We start from the raw sequence: 23,668 nt of genomic DNA, 5'->3' as shown, positions 1-23,668 counted from the left end.
TTTTCGTTTCAACTAAATTCCATACCTAATAAAAGACAATTTCTATAGCAATATATAAATATTTGGCTAAAAACATCCATAAAAGTAAATTTAAGCATGTCAAAGAGCCCGACAAACGTACATTACCAATTGGTAGAGTGTGATAACATTCAATTTTAAAAAAACCGGAATATTATATTGAAATCTAAACAAAATTTCTAAATAAATAGTAGGTTTTAATAGCCTTACTAATTTTAAGACTTGCTTGTAATAACGTCTATTTTAAATTACCATTCCAAATAATAAATTCAAAATAATAAGGGTTATAATCATTTACTAAGTATATTTGCGATAACTTTTATTTAATGAAATCTTCCAATTTTTAACATGTACAAAACGGCCTGCTTAATTGCTTCAAGATCCATGTCAGATCTATATAGGAAATAAATGTCTATAAACGAGCTCAAGTTTTCCAAGGAATATTTGTTTAAAACTCATAGTGCTCCAATAATCCATAATAAACTCTCATTACCCAGAACGATAAGACCCATTATTTTACTTTATTAAAAATAAATTCCTTTTTTTAATTTCATGTTGCTATTTACCTTATATCAATGTATTTAATTTCTAATCATAAATAAGAAAATTTAAATTTATAATATAATAAATTTAAGAAAACTCTGTTTTAAAAGAATTCGATTGTGGCGACACTTTGTGTGTTCAAATATTAAACTAAAATTGTAATCATCCTCATTAACCCTTTGGTGATGGTGTGGTAATACGACACCCAGACGGACAGGCAGTTTACAGAGTTGCTTCGCTGTGACTTATGATAACAAACCCCCTGCACTAATCTTATTATATCACCATCTATCTCATGACCGCTGTTGACCCCACAACCCAGCGGTCAAACTGGCCTGCCTAAATGTGGGGAGGGGACTCAAACATGCAACTATCACGCGTCCCTCACGCGCTTATATAACCGGGAGGCGCTGCCTCCCCTTTTACCACCGCTGCCCCCACAGCCTGTCTACCGCCGGGAGCTAAGCCCTAGCGTCCCACACCCCCTTCAAACCTAACCATTGTTATAATCTGTTGTATATATATAGTAAACATTGCTTGTAAATATTATTCAGTTTTAATATATAATTTCTGTATGATTGAATCCTGCTTGTTTGTTTTGGTAGAATAATTAAAGGCTAGGGCTCGTTGAATCCGAACTCGTTACCCTGTGGGCCGAGAACGCTCGGCTTACCAGAACTTGGTGTCAGCGTGTTTCAATCGAGCCTTACAGAAACTAGCCTATTCTACCTCTGATTGGACCCTTTGGCAAGTAAGGGGACAATCAGCCGCCAACTGAGAAGCCAACTGACCCGTGAGACGGCCTTTTTAGGTCGAATTTCCATCATTTTGAACGCAATATGTGGGCCTCTGGCCTACGGCAAGCAGATTTAGCCTGCTAAAAGCGCCAGTTAAGACGCTTTTTCCGTGCCGTGTAGGAGTAGCGCTAGGTGCGCAGCCACGGCAATCGGATAATTTAGCTCAGACGGCTACAGAACTGAGTCTAAATTGGCAAGTGTAGCTGGGACAAGCCCCAGGACACCCAGGCCAAACCTACGAGACAGACAGCTGGGTGCTGGTCTCCTTAAGAAGGCAATGTGTGGCTGCGAAGCTTCAGCACACAAGTAAGCCCTACCACTGCGACGGATAGCAGATTTTGAGCCACAGGCACGGCAGGACGGGACATTCCCTGCCGCTGCCTCCCAGGATTCGAACCCGAGGCGCTGCAGGACGGGCCATTCCCTGCCGCCATTTTCGGGATTCGAACCAGCGGCGCTGTAGGACGGGTCATTCCCTACCGCCGTCACCCCTCTGAACCTTGCAGGACGGACATTCCCTGCTGCCAGTGCTTCCAGAATCACACCTAGAGCTCCTAGTGATAACAACACATAAGTGTGTATAAATGTCAACCAAGTGATAAAAATAAATATAAAATTGTTGACCCAGTGATAATTAATAAGCTCTAGTGATTCGAAGCTACAGTCTAAGCCACCATGGTAAGCGATACCACCATAGCTGCGGTTCGGCCACCACCGAAGTTTCTGCCAACCCCAGCCGAACGAGAGGCCCCCTTGTCTCAAGGGCAGGACCTCCACTTCCCCTGCCATGTCAGGGTGAGGTTTCCTACTCCTGACCCTGCCCAGCATGTACAGGTTGATGCCATGATCGATTCTGGCAACCGTGTACCAGGGTCTGCTGTAATTTCTGAACACCTCATGCACGCGATGGGCGTGCAACGCATGTTGATTCCGGACAACACCCAAATCCTGACTGCTAACGAGGAAGGCCAGCCCCTCCAGGTAATAGGAAAATTAAAAGAGTTATATATGGCAGTCTCACACACCCTTATACTCCATCTATACCACGTGACTGTGGTCCGGAACCTCTCACACCCTCTGAACCTAGGAGGGTATTTTCTCAAGGAGTTCGGAACTAGGCTCTGTTTCGACATGCAACCACCTTGCTTGTGGGTGCGTGGGGAGTTTATCCCACTCCGTGGCGTCCCCATTGACCGGGAGACAGCCGAGAGAGAGCTAAGTTATGAGGGGCCTCTGCCAGGCCCCCTGCCAGAGCAGCCGCGTGTGGTTGAGAAAGGCACACACTGGGTGGACGCTGAGCTCAACGCACACAAGGGGGCTAACCTGCTAGCCATGGGGTTGCCCCCAGTGCCCAAGGTGCCGAGGGAGAGCCTGCCAACAACGTTTCCTGAGATTGCCAGCCCTCCAGAACCAATCTTCTCCGCCGACACCTTTATCAACGGCCAGCCGTGTCCACCTGGCCCCCTCTACCTGGGACCTCCAGCCAGTCCACCAGCCAAGCCCGAGTCCAGACCCGTCAAGTCGCGGTCTGATGTACCCGGAGCCACACTCAACTCCCAGGCCTCAGCCTCTCCCGGCGCCGTGCCCGTCAAGTCGTGGCCGGCTGCCTCCGGAACCATGCATGGCTCCGCTACCTCAGCCTCTCCGAGCGCCGAGCCCGTCAAGTCGCGGCCGGACGCCCACGGAGCCAAGGCTGGACCCAGCACTTTGGCCTCTCCCAGCGCCGAGCCCGTCAAATCGTGGCCGGACGCCCTCGGAGCCACACCTGGCTCCGACACGTCAGCCCCTCCAGAAGCCGAGCCCGTCAAGTCGCGACCGGTGGGTCCCGGAGCCAAAGCTGACCCCGCACCAGCCACGTATAGGCTAAGCGCTGTCACTCCAACTGATGGCCAGCCACCCCAGCTCCGCACAGCCAAGCGGGTGGTCCTGCCTGGCCGCGGGGTCATGGCGGTCCCTGTTGAGCTAGTAGGCCATCGCACCAAGGATGCCATCCAGCTAGCTGCCCCAGAACAGAGGTTTGGGGAGGATCTTGTCATCCCAGAGGGCCTGTATGCCCACAGGCCTGGCTCCGCCACTGTGTTTAGAGTACTGGTGGTAAATGAAGGGGAGATGCCCCTCTTGCTGGATGCTGGCCTCCCAGTGGCTGGGGAGCTGGTCAAGCCTGACATTCTAGAGGTCTCCGATACGCCTCCCCCGCGTCTCCACTCGTTCCAAGAGCCTGCTGAGCCCCCAGAAATGCAGGAGTTGTGGGAGGCCCTGGAGATGGAAGACAATGAGTTCCTACGCAAGGACCCCTTGCTCAAGAAGGAGGTCTGGACTATGCTGTCAGAATACAGAGACGTCTTCTCCAATTCTACCCCCGGCTGCACAGATGTGGTTGAGTTGCAGCTGCGCCTCAAGCCAGGGACCCAGCCGATCCGCCAGAGATTTAGGGATCTGAATCCGCGGCAAGAGGCTGAACTGGAGAAACAACTGGACACCTGGCTACAGGAGGGAGTTATAGAGCCGTCAGACTCCGCCTGGAGCAGCCCCCTGGTGCCCATCAAGAAGAAGGACGGGAGCACCCGCTGGGCCGTTGACTACAGAGCCCTCAACAAGTGCCTGGAACTGGACAGCTACCCCTTGCCTAGGATCCAGCAGTTGGTAGAACGAGCTGGAGGGCACCGTGTCTACAGTACTACACCATCCGTGTGTCCGAGGACAGCCGGCCCTGCACCGCCTTCACCACCCCCAGGGGCTTGTATCAATGGAAAAGGATGCCCTTTGGCCTGGCTACGGCACCGTCTGTCTATTCCAGGTTTATTGCAGGGGTCCTAAACCCACTAGGCACAGCCAACCTCCAGTCATACCTTGACGACGTCCTGACCTTCCACCAGGATACCTGGGCCCACCTGGCCAGGCTCCGAGAGGTCTTGGAAGCCCACCGCAGGGGAGGAATCCGCCTCAAGCCAGCCAAGACCAAGCTGTTCCAATCCAAGGTGGATTATCTGGGCCACACCCTCAGCCGTGAGGGGATAGCCATGCAGGAGGACTATATTGACCGTATCCTGGACTGGCCGGCCCCCAGCACCCCCAAGGATTTGCTGGCGCTGCTGGGGTTCTTTGGATACTACCGCCTGTTCATCCCAGAGTATGCAGACCTCACCTACGAGATGAATCGGCAGAAGACGGCCAAGACCCTAACCATGACGCCTGAGATGGAAGCCCAGCTGCTGCAACTCAAGGACAAGTTCCGCAAGGCCCCCATCCGAGCGCCGCCCAGGTTTGATTTGCCAGCGGTGTTCCAGCTCACCACAGACTTCAGCAGCCGCGCCATCTCTGCCATACTGAGTCAATGCCAGGATGGCAAGGAGAGGCTGATTGCCGCCGTGGGGCGCAAGACAACCGACCCTGAGACGCGCTACCCGTCCTGGAAGGGAGAGATGGCCGCCATTATGTATGGGATCCGAAAATTCCACGGCATCTTGTCCTACCGCAGCTTCCAGATCAACACTGATTCCTCAGCCTTGCTACAAATGAAATCACTGAACACATCCACAGGGATGGTGGCCCGCTGGCAGGAGGAGCTAGCGGCCTTAGATTTTACCGTCTGCCACCGGCCTGGCACCCAGAATACCAACGCCGACGCCCTCAGCCGCCGGGAAGACGCCAACATGCCAACGGCTAGCGCCGAAGAATTAGCCGAGCAGGCTGAGTATATCCACAACCTTTACCAGCTAGGGGAGTCCGCAGCTAGCCGGCCCCCTGCCGCCCGACTGGATCCAGCTAGAGTATTGGAGGCCCAGACACAGGACCCCCTCCTGCTCCGTGTCCGCCAATGGGTGGCTGATGGCAAAGCCCCAACTAAGGCTGAGCTGCGTGGCAAGGAACGAGACGAGCAGCAGTACGCCAGCCGCTTCCCAGCCTTGGGGCTTGACGAGCATGGCTGCCTCACCACCACTGACCAGACCCTGACAGGGGAGAGGACAAGATACCTGCTGCCTTCGGCCCTCCAGCAGGACGCGTTCTTTCTAGCCCATAGGACCCCCATGGCTGGGCACTTCGGGATGGACGCGACTATCGCCCGCGTTGCCATGCACTTCTGGTGGCCCAACCTGGCCCGTGACATCCGTCTGATGGTTCAGACTTGCCCTGAGTGTGTCCAGAAGGTTACCAAGGAGAGACTGAAGCAAGGGATCCACGTGCCCTCCCGCCAGGGGTATCCACAGCAAGTCCTATTTATCGACCTGGTGGGGCCACTGCCAGAGACCCCAGCTGGGAACCGCTATATCCTCACCTGCCAAGATGGGTTCAGCCGGTTTGTCAGCCTCTACGCCATCCCCAACAAGCGCACTCTCACGGTGGCTGAGACCCTGCTGCACCGCCACCTGGCCACGTTCGGATGCCCCCTGAAGATCCATTCCGACAATGGAATGGAGTTTACCGGCCAGGTATTCCAGGAACTGGCCTCCAGGCTTGAGATTGGCCTGACACATCCACCACCCTACAACCCGCAGTCCAACCGAGTGGAGAGGTTTCATAGGACGCTCAACACAGGCATGCGCCTGTTCCTAGACAGAGACGATAACAACTGGGAGCCCCACCTGCCTGCCATCGCCTTCGCCTACAACACCAAGGCCTGCAGATCCACTGGCGTGACCCCGTTCCTGGCCTTCTTTGGGAGAGAGGCCAAACTTCCGGTGGACATGGTACTACGGCTGCCAGAGACCGAATATGCTTCAGTTCCAGCAAACGTCCAAGCTCTCTTGCAGCGCTACTATGCAGTGTATGATGCCATCCAGCAGAAGGAGGAGGGAGCCATCCGGAGGAGCGCGGCAGCTTACGAAGGCTCGGCCAAGTATGAGGTTGGAGACTTGGTCTGGTACCTGGCCCCCCGCCTGGTGCCAGGGAAGGCAGCCAAGATTACCAAGAGATGGACTGGCCCCTGGAAAGTAGTGAGGCAAGCTACAGAAGTACATTATGTCATCAAACCTGCCTCTCCAGTAGCCAGGATCTCAGAAGTTACCGCGCATGTAGGCCGACTGCGCAAATACACTGGAGATGTGACTGCCCACCAGATCCCAGCAGACATCCAAGTTGATATGGACGGCGACGAGAATGCCACCGAGCTGCCAGTTGGAGCGGCGGCGCCCGCAGCTAGCGACCCAGGACAGCTCCCAGTGCACCAGCCAGCCGCAGCCGCCCCACAGCCTAGCGGCCAGGATCGTTACCCAGTAGAGGAGAACCTGCAGGAGCAGCCCAACGAACCACCGCCGCCGCCGCCCGCTCCAGAGCCACCCAGAGATGCCATCTGGAATCCTGACGCGGACATGGAGAACCTGCCAGCCAGCAGCGAGCCTGTAGGAGAAGAACCAGCCACTGCGATGGAAGAGGCCGCCCCAGAAGACGAAGCTGAAGCCATGTGCCCCCTGTTGATGACAGCCATCCCCATCCGGGTAGGAGCTAGGAGACCAAGCAACCTGAATCAAGCAGGCGCCCCCATGGAGTTCTATGCGCCCTCTGCCATCGTCATTCCCCCCTTAGGAACTACCAGAGTCAGCCTAGGCCTCCGTGTCCAGTTACCAGCTGAGGCAGAGCTAATCCTGCAGACGAGGCAAAATTTCCAGCGGCGGGGCTTGGCCGTCGCCAACCCTCGCCTAGAAGCCAACCAGGAGCTGACAATGCTGATATCCAACCACAGTCAGACCGAGCAACGAGTGTCCCGGGGAGCCTGTGTAGCCCGAGCTGTCCTCCATCGAGCTGTGCCCCAAGAAGAGCCTGTCCTGCGCAGGCATAGGCTGTCGTATCCCCAGGTTCAAGGCCTGGTGGCTCGGGAGCCACGCAACCCTTGAAGGGGAGGTTGTGGTAATACGACACCCAGACGGACAGGCAGTTTACAGAGTTGCTTCGCTGTGACTTATGATAACAAACCCCCTGCACTAATCTTATTATATCACCATCTATCTCATGACCGCTGTTGACCCCGCAACCCAGCGGTCAAACTGGCCTGCCTAAATGTGGGGAGGGGACTCAAACATGCAACTATCACGCGTCCCTCACGCGCTTATATAACCGGGAGGCGCTGCCTCCCCTTTTACCACCGCTGCCCCCACAGCCTGTCTACCGCCGGGAGCTAAGCCCTAGCGTCCCACACCCCCTTCAAACCTAACCATTGTTATAATCTGTTGTATATATATAGTAAACATTGCTTGTAAATATTATTCAGTTTTAATATATAATTTCTGTATGATTGAATCCTGCTTGTTTGTTTTGGTAGAATAATTAAAGGCTAGGGCTCGTTGAATCCGAACTCGTTACCCTGTGGGCCGAGAACGCTCGGCTTACCAGAATGGTAATGTAAAAATAAAAATATAATTTAAAAAATCTTTTTAAAATCATTTAGATTATTAAATATTTACTTTCTTTTAGATAGTAATGCCGGGTGAGGAAAATAGATTTATTGAGAAATAGATATGCATATAGAAAACTAGCCAATAGGGAGATAATTATATCGAGCCAACTCTAGTAGTTAATAATAGTTGCTACGACTTCAGAACTGTTCCTGAAGCAAAGACAGAAAGACTCTAACAATCCTTGATTAAGGATCATAGCTATCCGATATGTAGAACAGACCGGCAAAAATGCGCCTTAAAAACATTTAACATTCATGTTTTTTTTGGGAATAGTTATCCCTTTATAACTGTAAATTTATTCAATTTAGAATGAAGGAGATACTGAAGAAGAAATGAATGGGGATCAAGAAATAGTGGATGCTACTCCTTGTTTTGGCTCCGCTGTTTGTAATCTATTGTAAATACTTATCCTTGTTAGTAAATACAAATCTGTGTTCATTTTGTGTTTTTGAAAGTGTCAATTTAGAATTTTAAAGATTGTAAATAAACATTAGCAAATTGCGTAAATACAGGATACAATTTAAAAGCAGACTTATATTTTCAGGACTTGATTATAGATATGCAATGCTGTAAACAATAATATAGTTCATGCGATTTCTACATCGTACCTAACTACTTTAGGAATCATCATGCAAAGTTTGAAATAGATAGGACCATTTTGCTCTTGTTTTGAATGTATTAACATGAAAATTTAATTCTTTGGAAGACGACCTTTACTTTTCTATTTTCCCAAACACTTCAATAAAGCATTCAGTGTCGATAATCTGTTTCTACATCAACATGAGCAAGAAGTCAGAGAAAGAGGACAATGGGCTGTTTATTACACTAGTCCCCAAAGTTTTATAATAACTTTTTCTTATTGTTGGCTTAACAACTTTAAGGACTTCAGTGAATTCTATATGGTTGGGTCATTGTTGTCCAAACGTGTGTACAGAAGGGGTATTTTATGTATCAAAATTGGGGATGTACATCAATTAATCGGCCATTATCGTATCACTTTAGATCCCTGGCCTGCAGTCCTTAGTAAGACATCAGTAATATGTCAGCGCTAGCCTTTTTCATTTAATACAATATCCTCTAATATAAAGTAGTAAGGTTATCTTTTGTTTGAATCTTAAGATTTCAACAACTACTGGACCGATTGAGTCCTCCATTAAATGAAGCTTTACATTAATCCCAGGGTGGTTTTAGGCTATTTTCTGTTACCTCCCCCACCCCTTCGAATAGTCCTTAGATGCTTGGTGCGTTTCCATAAGTATTTGATTACAGTAACAGGCTTTTTTTATTAATAAAAAATCACTCTAGTTTAATGCCATCTAGTGAAAAATAAAATTGTATGACGTTATAATGCATTAAACTTTGATAGGTTGGCCTAAGAAAACTGGTGCATAAAGTTTTCAAGATAACCGTGGTTACGCCTCTAGGGGACTGTAAAGGCACTTAAGGTCCCCTCATCCATTTTTTTAAATAAAATAAATATGTTTTTGGGAATATCCAATTTTTTTCTAGGGACGTTTTCTCTTGTGGGGTTTGTGGTTACCCTTACCAAAAAATAGTTAAAGACCCAAGACCAATTATAGACAGAAAGACATTATGTTACTTTTATATAAAGATTACCGTGCAGTAACTGATGAATTATGATATTCTTTTTTAAAATTTAAAGGTAAATTTCTTAAGCAGATTTGATCAATATTGACAGACTTAGTTTATAGTTATAGAGCAACCTTGCTGTTTTTTTTTTAGCAAAAAAAGTAATTTAAAAACACTTTTTTACAGTATTTGTACATTATATATTTTGTAACAAGTATAAATTAAAATGCCAACTGGTTTGCGCACTCCCGAACACACACATTCGCGCGTATGAACAAGAGGCGCCACCAGACTCTGCGGCGAGACAGGGAGGAGCTGCGGTGTGCTGCGGCGACGATCGGCGGCGGTGTACGTGCGGCTGCTTCTCCCGAGGCCGGGTGGCGACGGCTAGACTGACCAGCACGCACGCAAACACACACACGCATTCTCGTCTCTCTCTCACGCACAGGTAGATGGTAGTTTGAGTCTTCTGAACAGTGAACACAGTGAATCATGTTACTTGGTTGAGGTTTGTGTTGAAACTGAATCTATGGTGGGCGCACTTCTTCTTTAACCGCAATCTGCACTTATGCGGTTTTTTTATTTAAGGGATTTTTTCGTATCATTTGAGCTCTTTTAAATTCTTTTTGTATCATAACCATTGCTGTTTTTGTTGATTGGTAAGGTTCTTCATTGTTTGATTAAGATGGCGGTAAAAAAAAACAAAAATTGAAAGACATCAGGAGGGAGGAGGTTTCTTGAGTTTTTTAGGGAAAAATATGGGGTTGGGGTAACTTACTCAGCGGCCCATCCGGCGACGGCGGGGTAAGCGCCATAACCGAGAGCAGCGGGGGCAGCGGCGTAGCCGTATCCGAGGGCGGCATCAGCATGAGCGTATCCGACAGCGGCGGGAGCAGCGGCGGCAACAGCAACGGGAGCAGCGTGGGCAACGGCAACGGGAGCAGCGTGGGCTACAGCAACGGGAGCGGCGGCAACAGCGTGGTGGGTGGCGGTGTAGGTAGCATGGTGGACAATGGGCTGCTCAACAACCTCGTGGACGGGGTGAACCTTGTAGGGGGCGGGGACGGGGACGGCACGGGGAACGGCAACCTCGTAGGGCTTGGCAACGTGCTTCTGGACAACGACCTCACGCTCAACGGGAACGGGGACATGGACGGGCACATCAACGTTGTACTTGTTGACCTGGAGCTCTGGCACGATGTTAGTCTGGACAGGGGTGATTCTGGTGTGAGTTCTCACGGGAGCGAGGATTCTCTGCTGGGTGACGGTATCAGCGGGGGCGGGGCCGAGGTTGACGGGTGCGGGGGGGATGGCGGCATATGGGGCGGGGGCAACGGGGAGAGCGGGGGGAGGGAGGGCCTTAGTCTCAACAATAGTCTGGGGCTCGCCAGCGACGTAGCTGTGGGCGGGCTGGGGGATGACCTCCTGGTGGGACTGGACGTACTGGTGACCGGCCTGCACGCGCTGGGTTCCAACCTGGACGGTCTGGTGGCCGACAACACCGTATTGCACATGTTCCTGGACGACGGGGGGACCGGCGGCGTAAGTGTGGTGGGTCTGGCCGACGGCAACGGGGGCGCTGACAGCTAAGGGAGCGGCGACGGCACCGACAAGTCCGTGGCCGTAGCTGGCATCAGCATCAGGGGCGGGGGCCCCATAGACGCAGGCGGTAAAGGCAAGTGCGAACTGAAAATAAAAAAAATATTATATTGATTATTCATAAACCAATAGTTTAAAATATCTTATTTAAAAATATTTTATCTGTGAGAAGAAAAAATGAAAGCTTGATTGTGTTGGATCTAAAATTTAACCTTTTTAAGATCAGGGATCTAGGGACTGATGAATTACAGATGAAAAATGCTTCCCTCAACTTTCTATCAACAATTGTTGTAGATTTTTAGAAAGGGGAAAACACAAGCTATCTAATTTTTTAAAGAATTATTTCTTTCCATTGGCCTATCCATGTATAACTTTAATGTTTAATAACAAAGAAATTGAAAAAATAACCAATAAAAATTGTAGCGAAAATGCAACAAAGAACAATTTATAATAATTATTTTTTAAATGTTCAATAAGACTCACAAAACAGTATTTTCAAAATGATACAATGAAGGATAAAATTAACAACAGGGATAAAAGGATATGATAATACAAGATAAATTACTTGCCCCTACCCCCCTTCCCTTTCCATAAACAATGAATAAAACTTTTAAAGCTTGAGGGTAGGAAAAAGCAGCTTTACAAAGTGACTCAACAAATCTGCCATGTGACGTCTTAAAAATGAGTAATTATCCATCTCTTTTTCTGGGGTTTCCTTTCCCACTTCTTCTCGCATCCCTCATTTTTATGACGTCACACGGCTGATTTTTGAGACACTTTGTAAAGCTTCAGGGAAAAAGCTATTGATTTATAAAAGTAAAAAATGCAACCCTCCTTGAAATTAAAGTAAAATTTGACAAATAAACTAGAGGGGGGGAGGAGAAATTTATCTACAAAAGCCAAGTAATGCTTATTATTATGATATAAAAACAATTTCAAGTAAACTAAGCATAAATTATTTGTTAATGATCTTAAAAAATAACTTTTTTCAAATGGCAATAAAAATACTAAATAGTATTAAATTCCTCACCACAAAACTATTCATTTTTCTCCACTGTTACTGTGAGCTCTGTTCAGAAGATACTGGTTTCCTAAAGCCAGGGGAAAGCCTTTTATACTCTGGTTGTAGGCTTGTGCGTGTGTGTGTGTGTGCGTGTACGCACCCTAGAAGCAAGTTACAACGCGCGTCAGGGCTATCTCTAATGGTTTACAATGAAACAGAAAATAGTAACAGCATAATTTTAATGGTTTAAGAGTTAAAATAGAATTAGCAAAATGTAAAATCGTTTTATCTTTACATCTTTAAAATTGCTAATTTCTTTCTGTTATTTTTGTATTCAATAAATAGTATAAAACCTGCTCTGAGCTCTCCTCGAAAATTGTTGATCGATCGGTCCAGCCATTTGTGAGATATTACTTTAGTAAATTTAAATGATAGTTTTGTATTTTAAATCTTTAACTGTATCTTAAAAACTTAAATTCTATTTTACACCCTGTCTCTCTCTGTCTCTCTCTCTCTCTCTCTCTAACTTCTTTTCCTTTCTCTTTTCCAAAAGTATAGATTTTATTTTAAAGCCACAATTATAATGGTTTCCAACTTTCAATACCCAAAAGTCACGAAAACTAAACTTTTTTATAATAAAATTTTTGCATCAAAACAAAACTTAGATAAAAATATTACAATAATGTTATCATTTGGTCTAAAAACTTACAAAAAAAAAATAGAAAACAACCAAGAACTAATAAGGCATTGACTGTGTCTAGGGAAAATGTGGGTAAAATCGGTCTTTTGGTATGCTTTAAAGGTTCTAATATTGAAACGTTGGCTGCTGTTCTGACGTTAGCAACCTGTAGAGGTATTACTGACAAGCGGACATAATTATAGAGTAGCTTCACTATCCAAAAATATATTTTGTTTTTAGATTTGTTAATTACACTAGTCCTTAAACTTTTTTAATAAAGTTTTCTTATTTTCGTTGGCTAAATAACTTTGGGGACTTCTATTAGATTTTATTGCTTGGTTACATAAGTTGAGTATCCAGACGTTTTCACCACTAATATTAATATAAACAAGGGGTAATTTAGATGGGTATATACATCAATTTATCTGCTATAGTCTTATCCCTTTAGATTCCTGAATTCTAGCAACCATGTTTCAAAGTAAAAGCAACCCTTAGAGCAAGAAACTACTAAAACTTGTTTGTTTTGATCTTCTAACCAAAATTTGTTTTGTACTTAAAAGCAAAATTAATATTCAATTATTTAATTAATTATGGATAAAAGTAACAATCAATAATCTAACAAAATTTCAATACAGAAAATAACAGTTTTCTGTAAGACTGTAAATTGTAATATAATAGCGGCTTCGCCCCTACCATTTAGAGAGCTATTTATTCAAATGGTTACACAATATTTAGTGCAAAAGAATGGACTAAAACCATATCGGAATCTATCTAGAGCTTTCTTATAAAGCAGATCTAAATCAGTTTATAGTTATTCAAATCTTGAGCTATTGACAAAAAAAACCTTAGTACTATATATATAATAGGATTGATAGAGTAGTTAGCTTATGGTATATTTAGTAAATATAAGTTAAAATAACAAGCCAAGGGTTGTGGCTGTCGCAGTGTAGTAAAAAAATAAGTGGTTCTCATTAAAAGTTATTTTAAAAACCTATAATTTTGATTTAGCTATTTTTTTGTCTAAATTTACTGCATCGTTTTCACACACGACTTAAACTGGTCCTTAGTCTGATCTTGACTTGATTCTGTCTGTATATCTATCTATCTGTTCGTCTATCTATCTATCTATCTATCTTTCTGACTATCTATCTATCTATCTGTCTCCCCTTTCCTGCGTCATAATTAGCCTTTCTAGGCGTGCACATAATTCTGTGCAAAAAAGGATTGCATCAATTAGAAATATGGCGAATTTAAGTGCGAAGAAAAGCGTCATGGTCAATTTGATCATACAACCAACCAAAAAAAAACTTTTAATATTTTACCCAAACTAAATGTACATATGTCAATAGATTCTCAAGTGTCACGCATTTAACATAACAGTTGATTTTAATGTCTTCATTTATAATTTAGATTATCCAATCATGTACTTAGAGCACTCTTTTCTAGCCAATATTGTCATGCGACATTGTATGATAACAATCTTTTTCCTATTCAGTCTTTCTTGATTGGAAGATATTCAGCCGACATTTTTAAAACCTATCCAACTGCGGGTTGTAAAACGGCTGGCTTAATAGCAGATTATTGATTTTTATGGCAATTTTAGTTTAACAAAAAGTATAGCTGCAGTCGACTGAATTTTCTCTTGCAGCTATTTTCAGCTTCATATTACCCAAAAAGTGAAACAGCGGCTGTGATTAAATCATATTCATTAGGAGCAGTAAGCTGCCATTTTCTCGACTGTTGCGGTATATTGTGCAAAAAAAATATCGCGGCTTCACTTTGAGGATTTGGATTTTTTGTTCTAATAGCAAAATGACTGGATTTTTTTTTAAAAGTCAAAGATGCGGCTGACAAACTTTTTTTCTTGGGATAATTAGGCGCATTTTTTCATCTAGAGTTTCCCATAAAATATCTTTTTCGTGGCTTTCTTCAGCAATTTTGGTTGTTGCTTTAACCTTTTTAATGCAATTTTATTTCATTTTTATTATTTACAAAGACTAAAGCAAAAAAAAATAGGGTGTACAAGTTTATTTTTTTTGGCAAAAATTGTAATTGATTATTGTTGTGATTTTATATTCTCTTTAAGAAAAATAAGACATGTGTATCTGTCAATTTGGATCTCGGAAACAGCTTGACTAACTAAAATTGTAATATCAAAGAAAAGTAGGAAATTCATACTGGTCAGGTTTTAAACCATTTTGTGAAAGGAAATTGCTATTATGTGTAATTAAAGAAATGGTTGTCTGATGGGTGTTGACCAAGATTTAGATTGATTATTGGTTGAGTTAAGATGGCCCATGTAACAAGCATCAAACATAATAATGAAGAAACACAAATATTGTAACTTTGTTTTAAGGTACTGTGAATTTCTTATTAGCAAGGAAGAAGACAAAATTTAACTGTAAATAATACTTGAAAAAATAGTTCTTCTCATAAATTAACTTCAATTTGGGTACTTTTATTAAATCCTGATTTGTTGGTTGAAAACTAGCAGAGTCAAAACTTTTCAACCAATAATTTACTCGACAAAATGGGTTACTTTGTTTCAAATCATTGGGTGTGTATTTTATATCAAATTATCCCCAATATCTTATCCCTGATGATTGATTGATTGATTAGCCATAGTTTCTTAGGGTTTGGACCTAAGTAGTCATCCCTGATGATAAAGTGCTTTGCTTTTCCTTACTCTGTATCATTTGACTATCATCAATACAAACAGAATGTCTGTCTGTGGAGTAGCTGCGCTTCTAAATTACTTTGATTTCTTATGCACTTGTGTAAATGTCAAGGCCAGGCAGAGAAACAATGGATTTATTAAAACTTGAATCTTACACCATATTTTTACGTTCTCTAATAAACTGAACCTTCTAGCGGACTAAAATAACGATTTCCCCCAACCGTCACCTTCCCTCCTATTGTATGGAGAGCACAACCAATAAATGACGGAGGAAACAGAAAGCCAAATAGACGACATTTTTTCTTCTGTCATAATATCCATGTATATTCTACATCCATTGGAGAAACTAGATTTCTTCTTTTTTAGTTTCCACAAATACAGGGGTAAATAAATTGAAAATATTCACCAGTATGGCTTACAAACCAATTAATATCCACTGGATTAGAACCGGTTCTCAGCCGTACCGAAAACTCATGTAAAGCATCATATTACTGGTAATTTTCTACGAATATTAAAATATAAATCTTAAAACTAATTCCAGTTTTGTTAGTACGTGACGTGGGGCCGTCCCTCGGGACAACAGAACTGGTTTTAATCTCATATTTTTTCATTGTAATATCCGCGGAAAGCTGTCTATGATTTCATGAATACATAGAAAGGTAAAAGGAAGATATCTTAAATTTTTATAATGAATAGATTGGTAAATGGAAGATAATTTAGATTTCCATTATAAATAGATTGATAAATGGAAGATAATTTAGATTTTCATTATGAATATTTGGTAAATGGAATGTAATTCAAATTGTAAATGTAAACTGAAGATGATTAGAACTTCCATGAATACATAGATAGGTAAATAAAACTATTTAAATTTTCATGAATACATAGATATAAAAATCGAAGATAATTTAAACTTTCAGAGATACATAGATAGTTAAATGGAAGATATTTTAAATTTCCATTAATACATAGATAGATAAATTGAAGACAATTTAAATTTGAGAAAGCCCAATCTGTCCCGATTTTGTATCACTTTTAAAAAGTGCGATTCCTGTGACGTCATATAAAAAGGGAAGGGGGAAGAAAATCTCTTCCCCTTTCTCCCATCTCTTTTGAAGAGATTTTCTTCCCCCCTTCCCTTTCTCTTTCTCGAAACGTATATGACGTAACTGGAATCGCACTTTTAAAAGTGATACAAAATCGGGACAGATTGGGCTTTCTCTTTAAATTTCCATAAATATATATAGATAGGTAAATGAAAGACAATTTAAGTTTCTACGAATACATAAATAGGTACATGGAGGATATTTTTAATTTCAATGAATGTCTTTTGTAGAATGACAGACAGATTCTGATGGTCCAAGTAATTTATTTACTGCTACTTAATGCTCTTTGGTAAGAGATATATTCGAGAGCAAAAAACAGCAGTCTATCTCAATTAGCAGCCGAGACAATATTTTTCTCACAAGAAGCCTTACAAACGAACTCACGAACATACAAAATAAATTGAAGGGTAGCTTTGCTACAAATTAGATCTAATAACACATGAATTAGTACTTAATATTATTTAATTATTCTAAATTATAAGATTGTTTGTTACAAATAGTTATCTACATAATGAAAGCTGCGATACTAATAACATTTTTCATTACTGTTAGAGAATTGTTAGTCAATAATTATTCTAATGGGATAATTTCATGGAAAATATTCAAGAAGTATTGCTTATTATTTCCTTTTAATTTTTGTGATTAGTCACCTTTAAACTTAAAAATGTAGCTCCTTTATTTCACAGGGCGAAAAATAATTGGCATTGAATATTTTTTTTATAAAACTATCCCGTGCATCACAAAATTAATAAAATAAATCATATCATATTTTTATCATGATTTCAAGCTTTTTCATCACTTTTTCATTATAATGATCAAAATCTACATTATAAATTCTTATTAAATTACATTTTATGTTACAGGCAGTTATTTTTTAAATAGTATTTATTTGTCTTTTAATTTGCTTACATTTCTGTTATAAAAAGTAGTTTTTAAATCTCAAGTTTTCTACTAATTTAAATACCAAAGAATTTTCAATTTATTAATAAAAATAATAATAAAAAATAAATTTTTGTTGAATATAAGACTGTTTTATTTAAATCATTTTATTTTTTACGCCTTAAAACAAATACTAATCTAGCTTTAAATCAACAATTTATAAGTCCTATAGCTTTTTTCTTTCACTGTGAATTTTTAAACAGGGATAAGACGATGGACGATAAATTTATAGACAATATACATCCCCAAAAAAATACTTCTGTAAATTAAAATTATCAATGAAAAAATTTGAACACTGAATGTTTACAAAACCAATCAAAATTGAATAACGACGTCGTTCAAGATATCGTGTAAAAGATCTTTTTTATAAAACTTTGGGTACCATTTAAAGTCCAATTTACACTCCCGTGACAAAATCTTCCATTGTCTTATCCCTGCATCCTTTTACACTTTTACAAATCACTTTCATAGTCACCATCATAAGCTTTGGAGGATGCCTGTGATATTCTAGCTCCACCATGCATTGGAGGCTCTACGCTGTTCCCGTTCCGAGATCTTAATGGGCAGAGGTTGTATTATGTTCATGTTTTACTTTTAACACAATATATATCAGATAGTTAGTGGGGGCCATATAAAAGCTTAAAACGATTCAAAGACATTAATCTGAAGAAAAATTGCTTAAAACAATCACTTAACTTATGTTGAGCTTTGAGCTAATGTATAAAAATAGAGAACCCTATCGGTTCAGAAGTAAATGAGATTTTAATCTTTAAAAAACCTTACTACTTTATAAATTATGATAGGTTAAGATTAAGTGTTTTTATGTTCAAATGTCCAATGTACATAGTGTTTTTTTTAAATTCGATTAAATGTATTATTTGCTTTTATCAACTATTCAATACACCAGTTTTGTTGTCTTGGTTTTTTAAAGAAATGAATTAATATTTGTATTTTGATCTTTAATCAATATAATTCACCAACTTTCAAGAATATTTTCTTAAAACCCTTTAGGGGCAACCTTAAACTTTGTGAAATTTGAGTCAGCCAATCGATACAGCCTCTACCAATAACGAAATTAATTCGGAAAAAAATCACGAAACCTATACGTGTTTTTCAGCTGTCGTTGGGGGGCAACACATCGTAAAATTGACGACCTCTCCATTTGAACCCCAAATATTATTTTAGATTTATTTTGCTTGTTGGTTATACCTTATTCCTGCAATCGATATATTATTAAATGGATGTTGCACCAGATTTTCATGTACTCTAATAAAGTAATACTCGATACTAAAATAACGATACTCCCCATCCACCCCTTTCACCCCATGCCTTCTCATCCTACTGAATGAACGAACTGACCAATAAGTCCATATTAAAATTTCCCATGTCAATATAGCCACGTATATCCTATATCCAATGGAGGATCGTACTTACAAGAAATATAACTTTTATACTATAAAATGTTCTAAATTCAGCTTTTTTAGAGTCAATTAGAATTGGTAAACAATTACCTTTTTAAAACATTTATATAAATATTATCAAATTTTGATCCCTCTATACTTTTTATTCATAGAAAACTACTACAAAGATATAGATTTAAATTCGATTATTAGAGCAGTATATTTTTAACTTTAAAAGACACACTTAAATATTTTTATTCATTTAAATTCTGGTTTTAATGTGTTTTTAACATAGAAAAAAATTTAATTAATCTGTATTTAAAAGATTTGAAGCTATAAGATTTCTTAAAAACAAACTATTCAATATTCTTAGATCAAAATATGTTTTCGGCTCAAGAAATTTTCCACAAAATAAATGTATTTTTAAAAAAGCAATTTTCTTGAAAAAAATTTGAATGGTTTCTAATTGCTTGAATTTATTCTCTTCATATTATATAACTTTTTATTATGTATGTTTTTTTACTTACATAACTTATTCTCTTTATATTTTACTAGCGGCTTCGCCCCTAGCCTCTAGGGGCTTTGCCCCAAGAGATGACAACAAAAAAATTCAAAAAAAAATAAGAAGAACTAAAGAAATCTTCTACAAAAGAAATTTTCTACAAAAGAAATCTAACTTTTTATGTATGTTTTTTTTACTTATATAACTTGTTACTTTGTATAATATGTTTAAGTTTTGTTAATATAAATTCTTTTTACAAATCAAGACCGCCATTTATCCTAAAAGCCTTTGTCTAAAATCCTTTACAATTTTAAGTAGAAATAGGGCCTGTCGAGTAACTTCCTTATCCCATTAATTATTAATTTATTTTTTTGCTACAAGAGGCTTCTTTAGGAACTTTTACATTTATTTAACCTTCCTTGTACCTATAGGAAGCTTTACTGTAAAGGAGAAACATATAGGTTAGTTAAGGCCCAGACAAAAAGACATTCATCATTTCACTTTTATATAAGTATTATATGGTGGTAATTTTCACGGCAGTCATATTATCAAAATGCTTTCTTAAAAAGATGAAATTATGTACAAAATTACAGCTTTAGGACAAAGTACCTACTGAACAAAAGACCTAATTTTATTTGTTAGTGCTTTACATTTAGTTAGTTTTTGGTTTAGTCCACGCAGTGTTATGGCCCCCCAAATAGGTTGTGCACAAAGAAAAATATGTTAGATCTCTTGTTCTATTAGGCCTTTTATTAAATTAGGGCATTTGTCCATTAAATCTTATGTACATTAGATCAATTTTCCATTAGGGCTGATGTCTTTAGTTCTTTTGTCCCAACACCAAAATTGCGAAATTCTACTTAAAAATCGACTTGATGACTTTATTTATATGTTGATATAATATCAGCAACAACGCTTAACAGGGTAAATCGGTGACATGTCATTGTACAACCCTGTTCCCAGATCTTTGGTTCAGCTGGAAGATGTGGTTTCTGTCGGGATCCTCTGGCGGCTTCTTGTAGAACCCGGGCTGGAACGGGGCCGTTGGGCTTTCTCTATACCTGAACAACAAATATTCTTAAGTAGAAGTAACAGGATGTGTGTCAGTCTTTGTGTGTGTTGCGAAGCATATATATGATATCGATACTTACTGGAACGTTAAGTTTTTTTTTGGCAGATGCCTGAATGGCACATCCAACTTAACGGGAAAAAAATTATGTAGGGGGGGAGGCCCTATGGAACAAAATAAAGTAAAAATTTTGCTTGTGCCTCCGGCACCCCAAGATTTGTTAGGGGACAGATAAAAAAAAACCCATCCCCCTCACTATGATGTCTTCTTTATACTTTTTATAGAACAAAGTCAAAAGGTAAAAAAGAATCATGTTTTGAACTTATATAGTATATCCAAGTAAGTTAATATGAAATTATAACAGTTGAATCAGAAGATAAATTTATTCTCTAACATTTACATTTTTAAACAATTTAATCAATGAACAAAAAAATCTTAAGAAGAAATCACAAAGATGTATGGATAGATAGATATAACCTTGTTTCAGATTAAACTTCAAAATGTAAAATCACTGAATAAAAATCTCGAAACCTTTATTTATGAATAGAAGGCGAAGGTATATTATCTAATCCGTTAGAGTACTAGGCTAAAAGTATCTCCAAAATTTACACCAGATACGAAATACTCTCACTGTGGGCTAGAATTGAATCAAGACAAAAGTAAGTGCCGAGCCTTGGGACCTATGTATGGTGAAAAAAGACATAAAACTATGATGATTCCAGGTAAAACCAAAATATTTCAGCGGGGGCTTTTTGAGAAAATTAGATTTGAAAATTTCAAGTTCAATTTTCACCCGCTAGGAGTTGCCGCATAATCATGACAAGAAAAGCAAATATTATTTATTTTAAATTTTGAACAACTTTGCTTTTATGAAGTCCTTCTTAAAGCCTCTCTATGTATGATTTATTTTAGGCTGAATTTTCGTGACCTTTGCAAAGCAATTGATAAAAATGGCCATTTATTAACTCCCTTCAGGAGTGGTTTTATGAAGAACTTTATAAAAGCAAAGTTGTTCAAAATTTAAAATAAATAATATTTGCTTTTCTTGTCATGATTATGCGCATCTCCTAGGGAGTGAAAATTGAACTTGAAATATTCAAATCTAATTTTCTCAAAAAGCCCCCGCTGAAATATTTTGGTTTTACCTGGAATCATCATAGTTTTATGTCTTTTTTCACCATACATAGGTCCCAAGGCTCGGCACTTACTTTTATCTTGATTCAATTCTAGTCCACAGTGCTCTATTTAGAGTAGTTAATCTTAAAAAACGGAAATATTTTTTTTATGAAATGATAAAAAGAATAATACATGTAATACCCTAAATGTTCAATTAGTTACTTTAATCCGTCCAATTAAAAGCAAATAAGACTTTTATCGGGAATAGTCCCTTTCGTAACATCGCCCCATAAGGGGCGATTCGTTGTATTTTTAAAATGGCTTTGTATAGGTTATTTTAGGTTAGGTTAGGTTAGGTTATATTGGGTTAGGTAATTGGCCCCGCAGGGTTAGAGCCCCCCGCAGGGGCTAGAAATAGGAGAAAAGCTACTGTGAAATATACGAAGAATCGCCCCATAAGGTGCGATGTTAGGAAAGGGACTATACCCCTTTTATCTTATATCAAACAACATATGTTTCTTTGACATAATACAATTGATTATTTGTTTTTGTTTCATTGGTCCAATAAGGTGTTGTTCATCTAGAACTTCTATATTTATTTCAGGAACTAAGTTGTTTTTATTTTTAAAAAAGTGTTCTTTGAATACCTACAAAATGAAGCACTTTCATTTATATATTTTCTTTTTTATTTATAAAGTTAAATAGTAAATCGTATCAAAATATCCGGTTTTTACAAAAGAATTAGATGAAAAAAGGAAGATCTATAAGTGCTAAAACAAAAAATAATACGCCACTATTTAACCCTTATCTTTCTTCTTATCTTTCTTTCTCTCTTCATATTTTTCTATCTCTCTTTCACTATCTATCTAATTATCTCTTTCTTTCTCTCTGTCTATCTCTCTAATTATCTCTCTTTCTTACTCTTTTAATTAGCTATGAATTTCCAAAATATTAAAATGTCTATTCCAAAACTTACTTTGGTTGTTGTTCTCTCTCCTCTGGGGGTTTAGGTGACTGATTAATCCTCAGCCTTCGTCTGCCGGACATGGGGGTGTTGGGTACAGAATATGCGCCCCCGGAATGCTCTCCTAAACAATTAACATTTTGAGGGAGGTGTAAATAGACCCTCCACTTTTAATTTTAGTTTTGGAAAGATAAAGGTATATACAAAACATTTTTCAACGCGATTTTACTTGGAAGTGGTAAGGTAGCCATACCCAGAAAAATCCTAATCCTTCCCTAACCTAAAAGAAGCTTCACAAGGATGGGAAATCTTATTGTTTCTACGGTTAGCTAGATCTTTTATTATCACGGACGTGTAGCGCTTATCTGCTTTAAGCAAAGAATCTCAAAAATCGCTTTTAAGATCCGTAAAAGTCCTATGGCGGTTTCACCCTCGTGTATAGCCTCGAGAGTCTATAGTCAAAACCTCTAACTGACCAGAAAAACAAGTGGATGATGAAAAAGAGCCTACCTGGACACCATGGAAACTGTCCCAATTTTGTATAACTTTTGCGGAACATGTTCCAGTTACGTCATATACGTTTCGGGAAAGAGAAAGGGAAGGGGAAAGAAAAAAAAGGGAAGGGGGGAAGAAAAAAGAGATTTTCTTCCCCCCTTCCCTTTCTCTTTCCCGAAACGTATATGACGTAACTGGAACATGTTCCGCAAAAGTTATACAAAATTGGGACAGTTTCCATGGTGTCCCTACCTGTCGTAAAAGTATCTGGTTTCCTAACAAATGAGCTGGATTTTACAGGTTTCCTCGAGTTCTGGAAGGCATCCAGGTTCCTAAAATAAAAATATATGCTATGATAAAAGAAATGTTTTTAACTAAAACAAAATATATTCTCGGAAATTGTTAATCCGAATTTGTCGTATTTTTAAATATCTATGGGTGGTTTTAAGCTATTATCCTGACCTCCACCGCCCTCCTCAATAGGTTAGGGATGTAGCAACTAATAAATGAACACAAAGTTACTTGCCTTGAGTAAGATTCTGATTTGTTTAGTCTTGATTCACTGTGCTGCTGTTGCTGATGTTGATCCTTGTTTTTGGAGAAAGATTAAAATTTAAATTACTTTGCAGAGAGGGATAGGACATTGGGCTTTTTATTACACTAGTCCCTAAAGTTTTATATTAGCGTTTTCTTAATCATTTGCTTAACAACTTTGGAGATCTTTAATTAATTTTGATTGGTTTGGTTTAGTAAGTTGATCGACCAAACGTTTCTACCTC

At 40.1% G+C, this 23,668-nt stretch overlaps 4 protein-coding genes across 6 annotated transcripts in view; 2 read left to right on the top strand and 2 right to left on the bottom strand.

Annotated features, from left to right (window-relative positions):
- The window catches only part of LOC145327566 (soluble guanylate cyclase 88E-like), a 39,058-nt gene extending 30,870 nt beyond the window's left edge, over nt 1-8,188 (top strand). Inside the window, exon 21 of the mRNA XM_080171105.1 lies at nt 8,059-8,188. Coding sequence (XP_080027231.1) covers nt 8,059-8,151 — 93 coding nt within the window. The 3' untranslated portion in view covers nt 8,152-8,188. The remainder of the gene's footprint in view (nt 1-8,058) is intronic.
- Nucleotides 1-23,668, top strand: part of Fntb (Farnesyl transferase beta subunit) — a 135,508-nt gene that overhangs the window by 961 nt on the left and 110,879 nt on the right. The gene's annotated exons all lie outside the window — the stretch shown is intronic.
- LOC145329031 (uncharacterized) lies at nt 9,385-12,091 on the bottom strand. Its single transcript, XM_080173036.1, has 2 exons — nt 11,970-12,091; nt 9,385-11,026 (listed from the first exon to the last, which is right to left on the bottom strand). The coding sequence occupies exons 1-2, from the start codon at nt 11,982-11,984 to the stop codon at nt 10,115-10,117; spliced, it is 927 nt and encodes a 308-aa protein (XP_080029162.1). The 5' UTR covers nt 11,985-12,091; the 3' UTR covers nt 9,385-10,114.
- LOC145327564 (uncharacterized) overlaps nt 16,849-23,668 on the bottom strand; it is a 32,458-nt gene continuing 25,638 nt past the window's right edge. Inside the window, exons 19-23 of the mRNA XM_080171104.1 lie at nt 23,416-23,479; nt 23,142-23,221; nt 22,407-22,518; nt 20,201-20,306; nt 16,849-17,900 (exon numbers count right to left, since the gene is read on the bottom strand). Of these exons, the coding sequence (XP_080027230.1) occupies nt 17,796-17,900; nt 20,201-20,306; nt 22,407-22,518; nt 23,142-23,221; nt 23,416-23,479 (467 nt within the window). The 3' untranslated portion in view covers nt 16,849-17,795. The remainder of the gene's footprint in view (nt 17,901-20,200; nt 20,307-22,406; nt 22,519-23,141; nt 23,222-23,415; nt 23,480-23,668) is intronic.

Source organism: Acartia tonsa, chromosome 9 (genome assembly GCF_053477335.1).
Source record: "Acartia tonsa isolate MP-2025a chromosome 9, ASM5347733v1, whole genome shotgun sequence".
Classification (NCBI taxonomy): domain Eukaryota; kingdom Metazoa; phylum Arthropoda; class Copepoda; order Calanoida; family Acartiidae; genus Acartia; species Acartia tonsa.
This window is presented reverse-complemented; position numbering and strand designations above follow the sequence as displayed.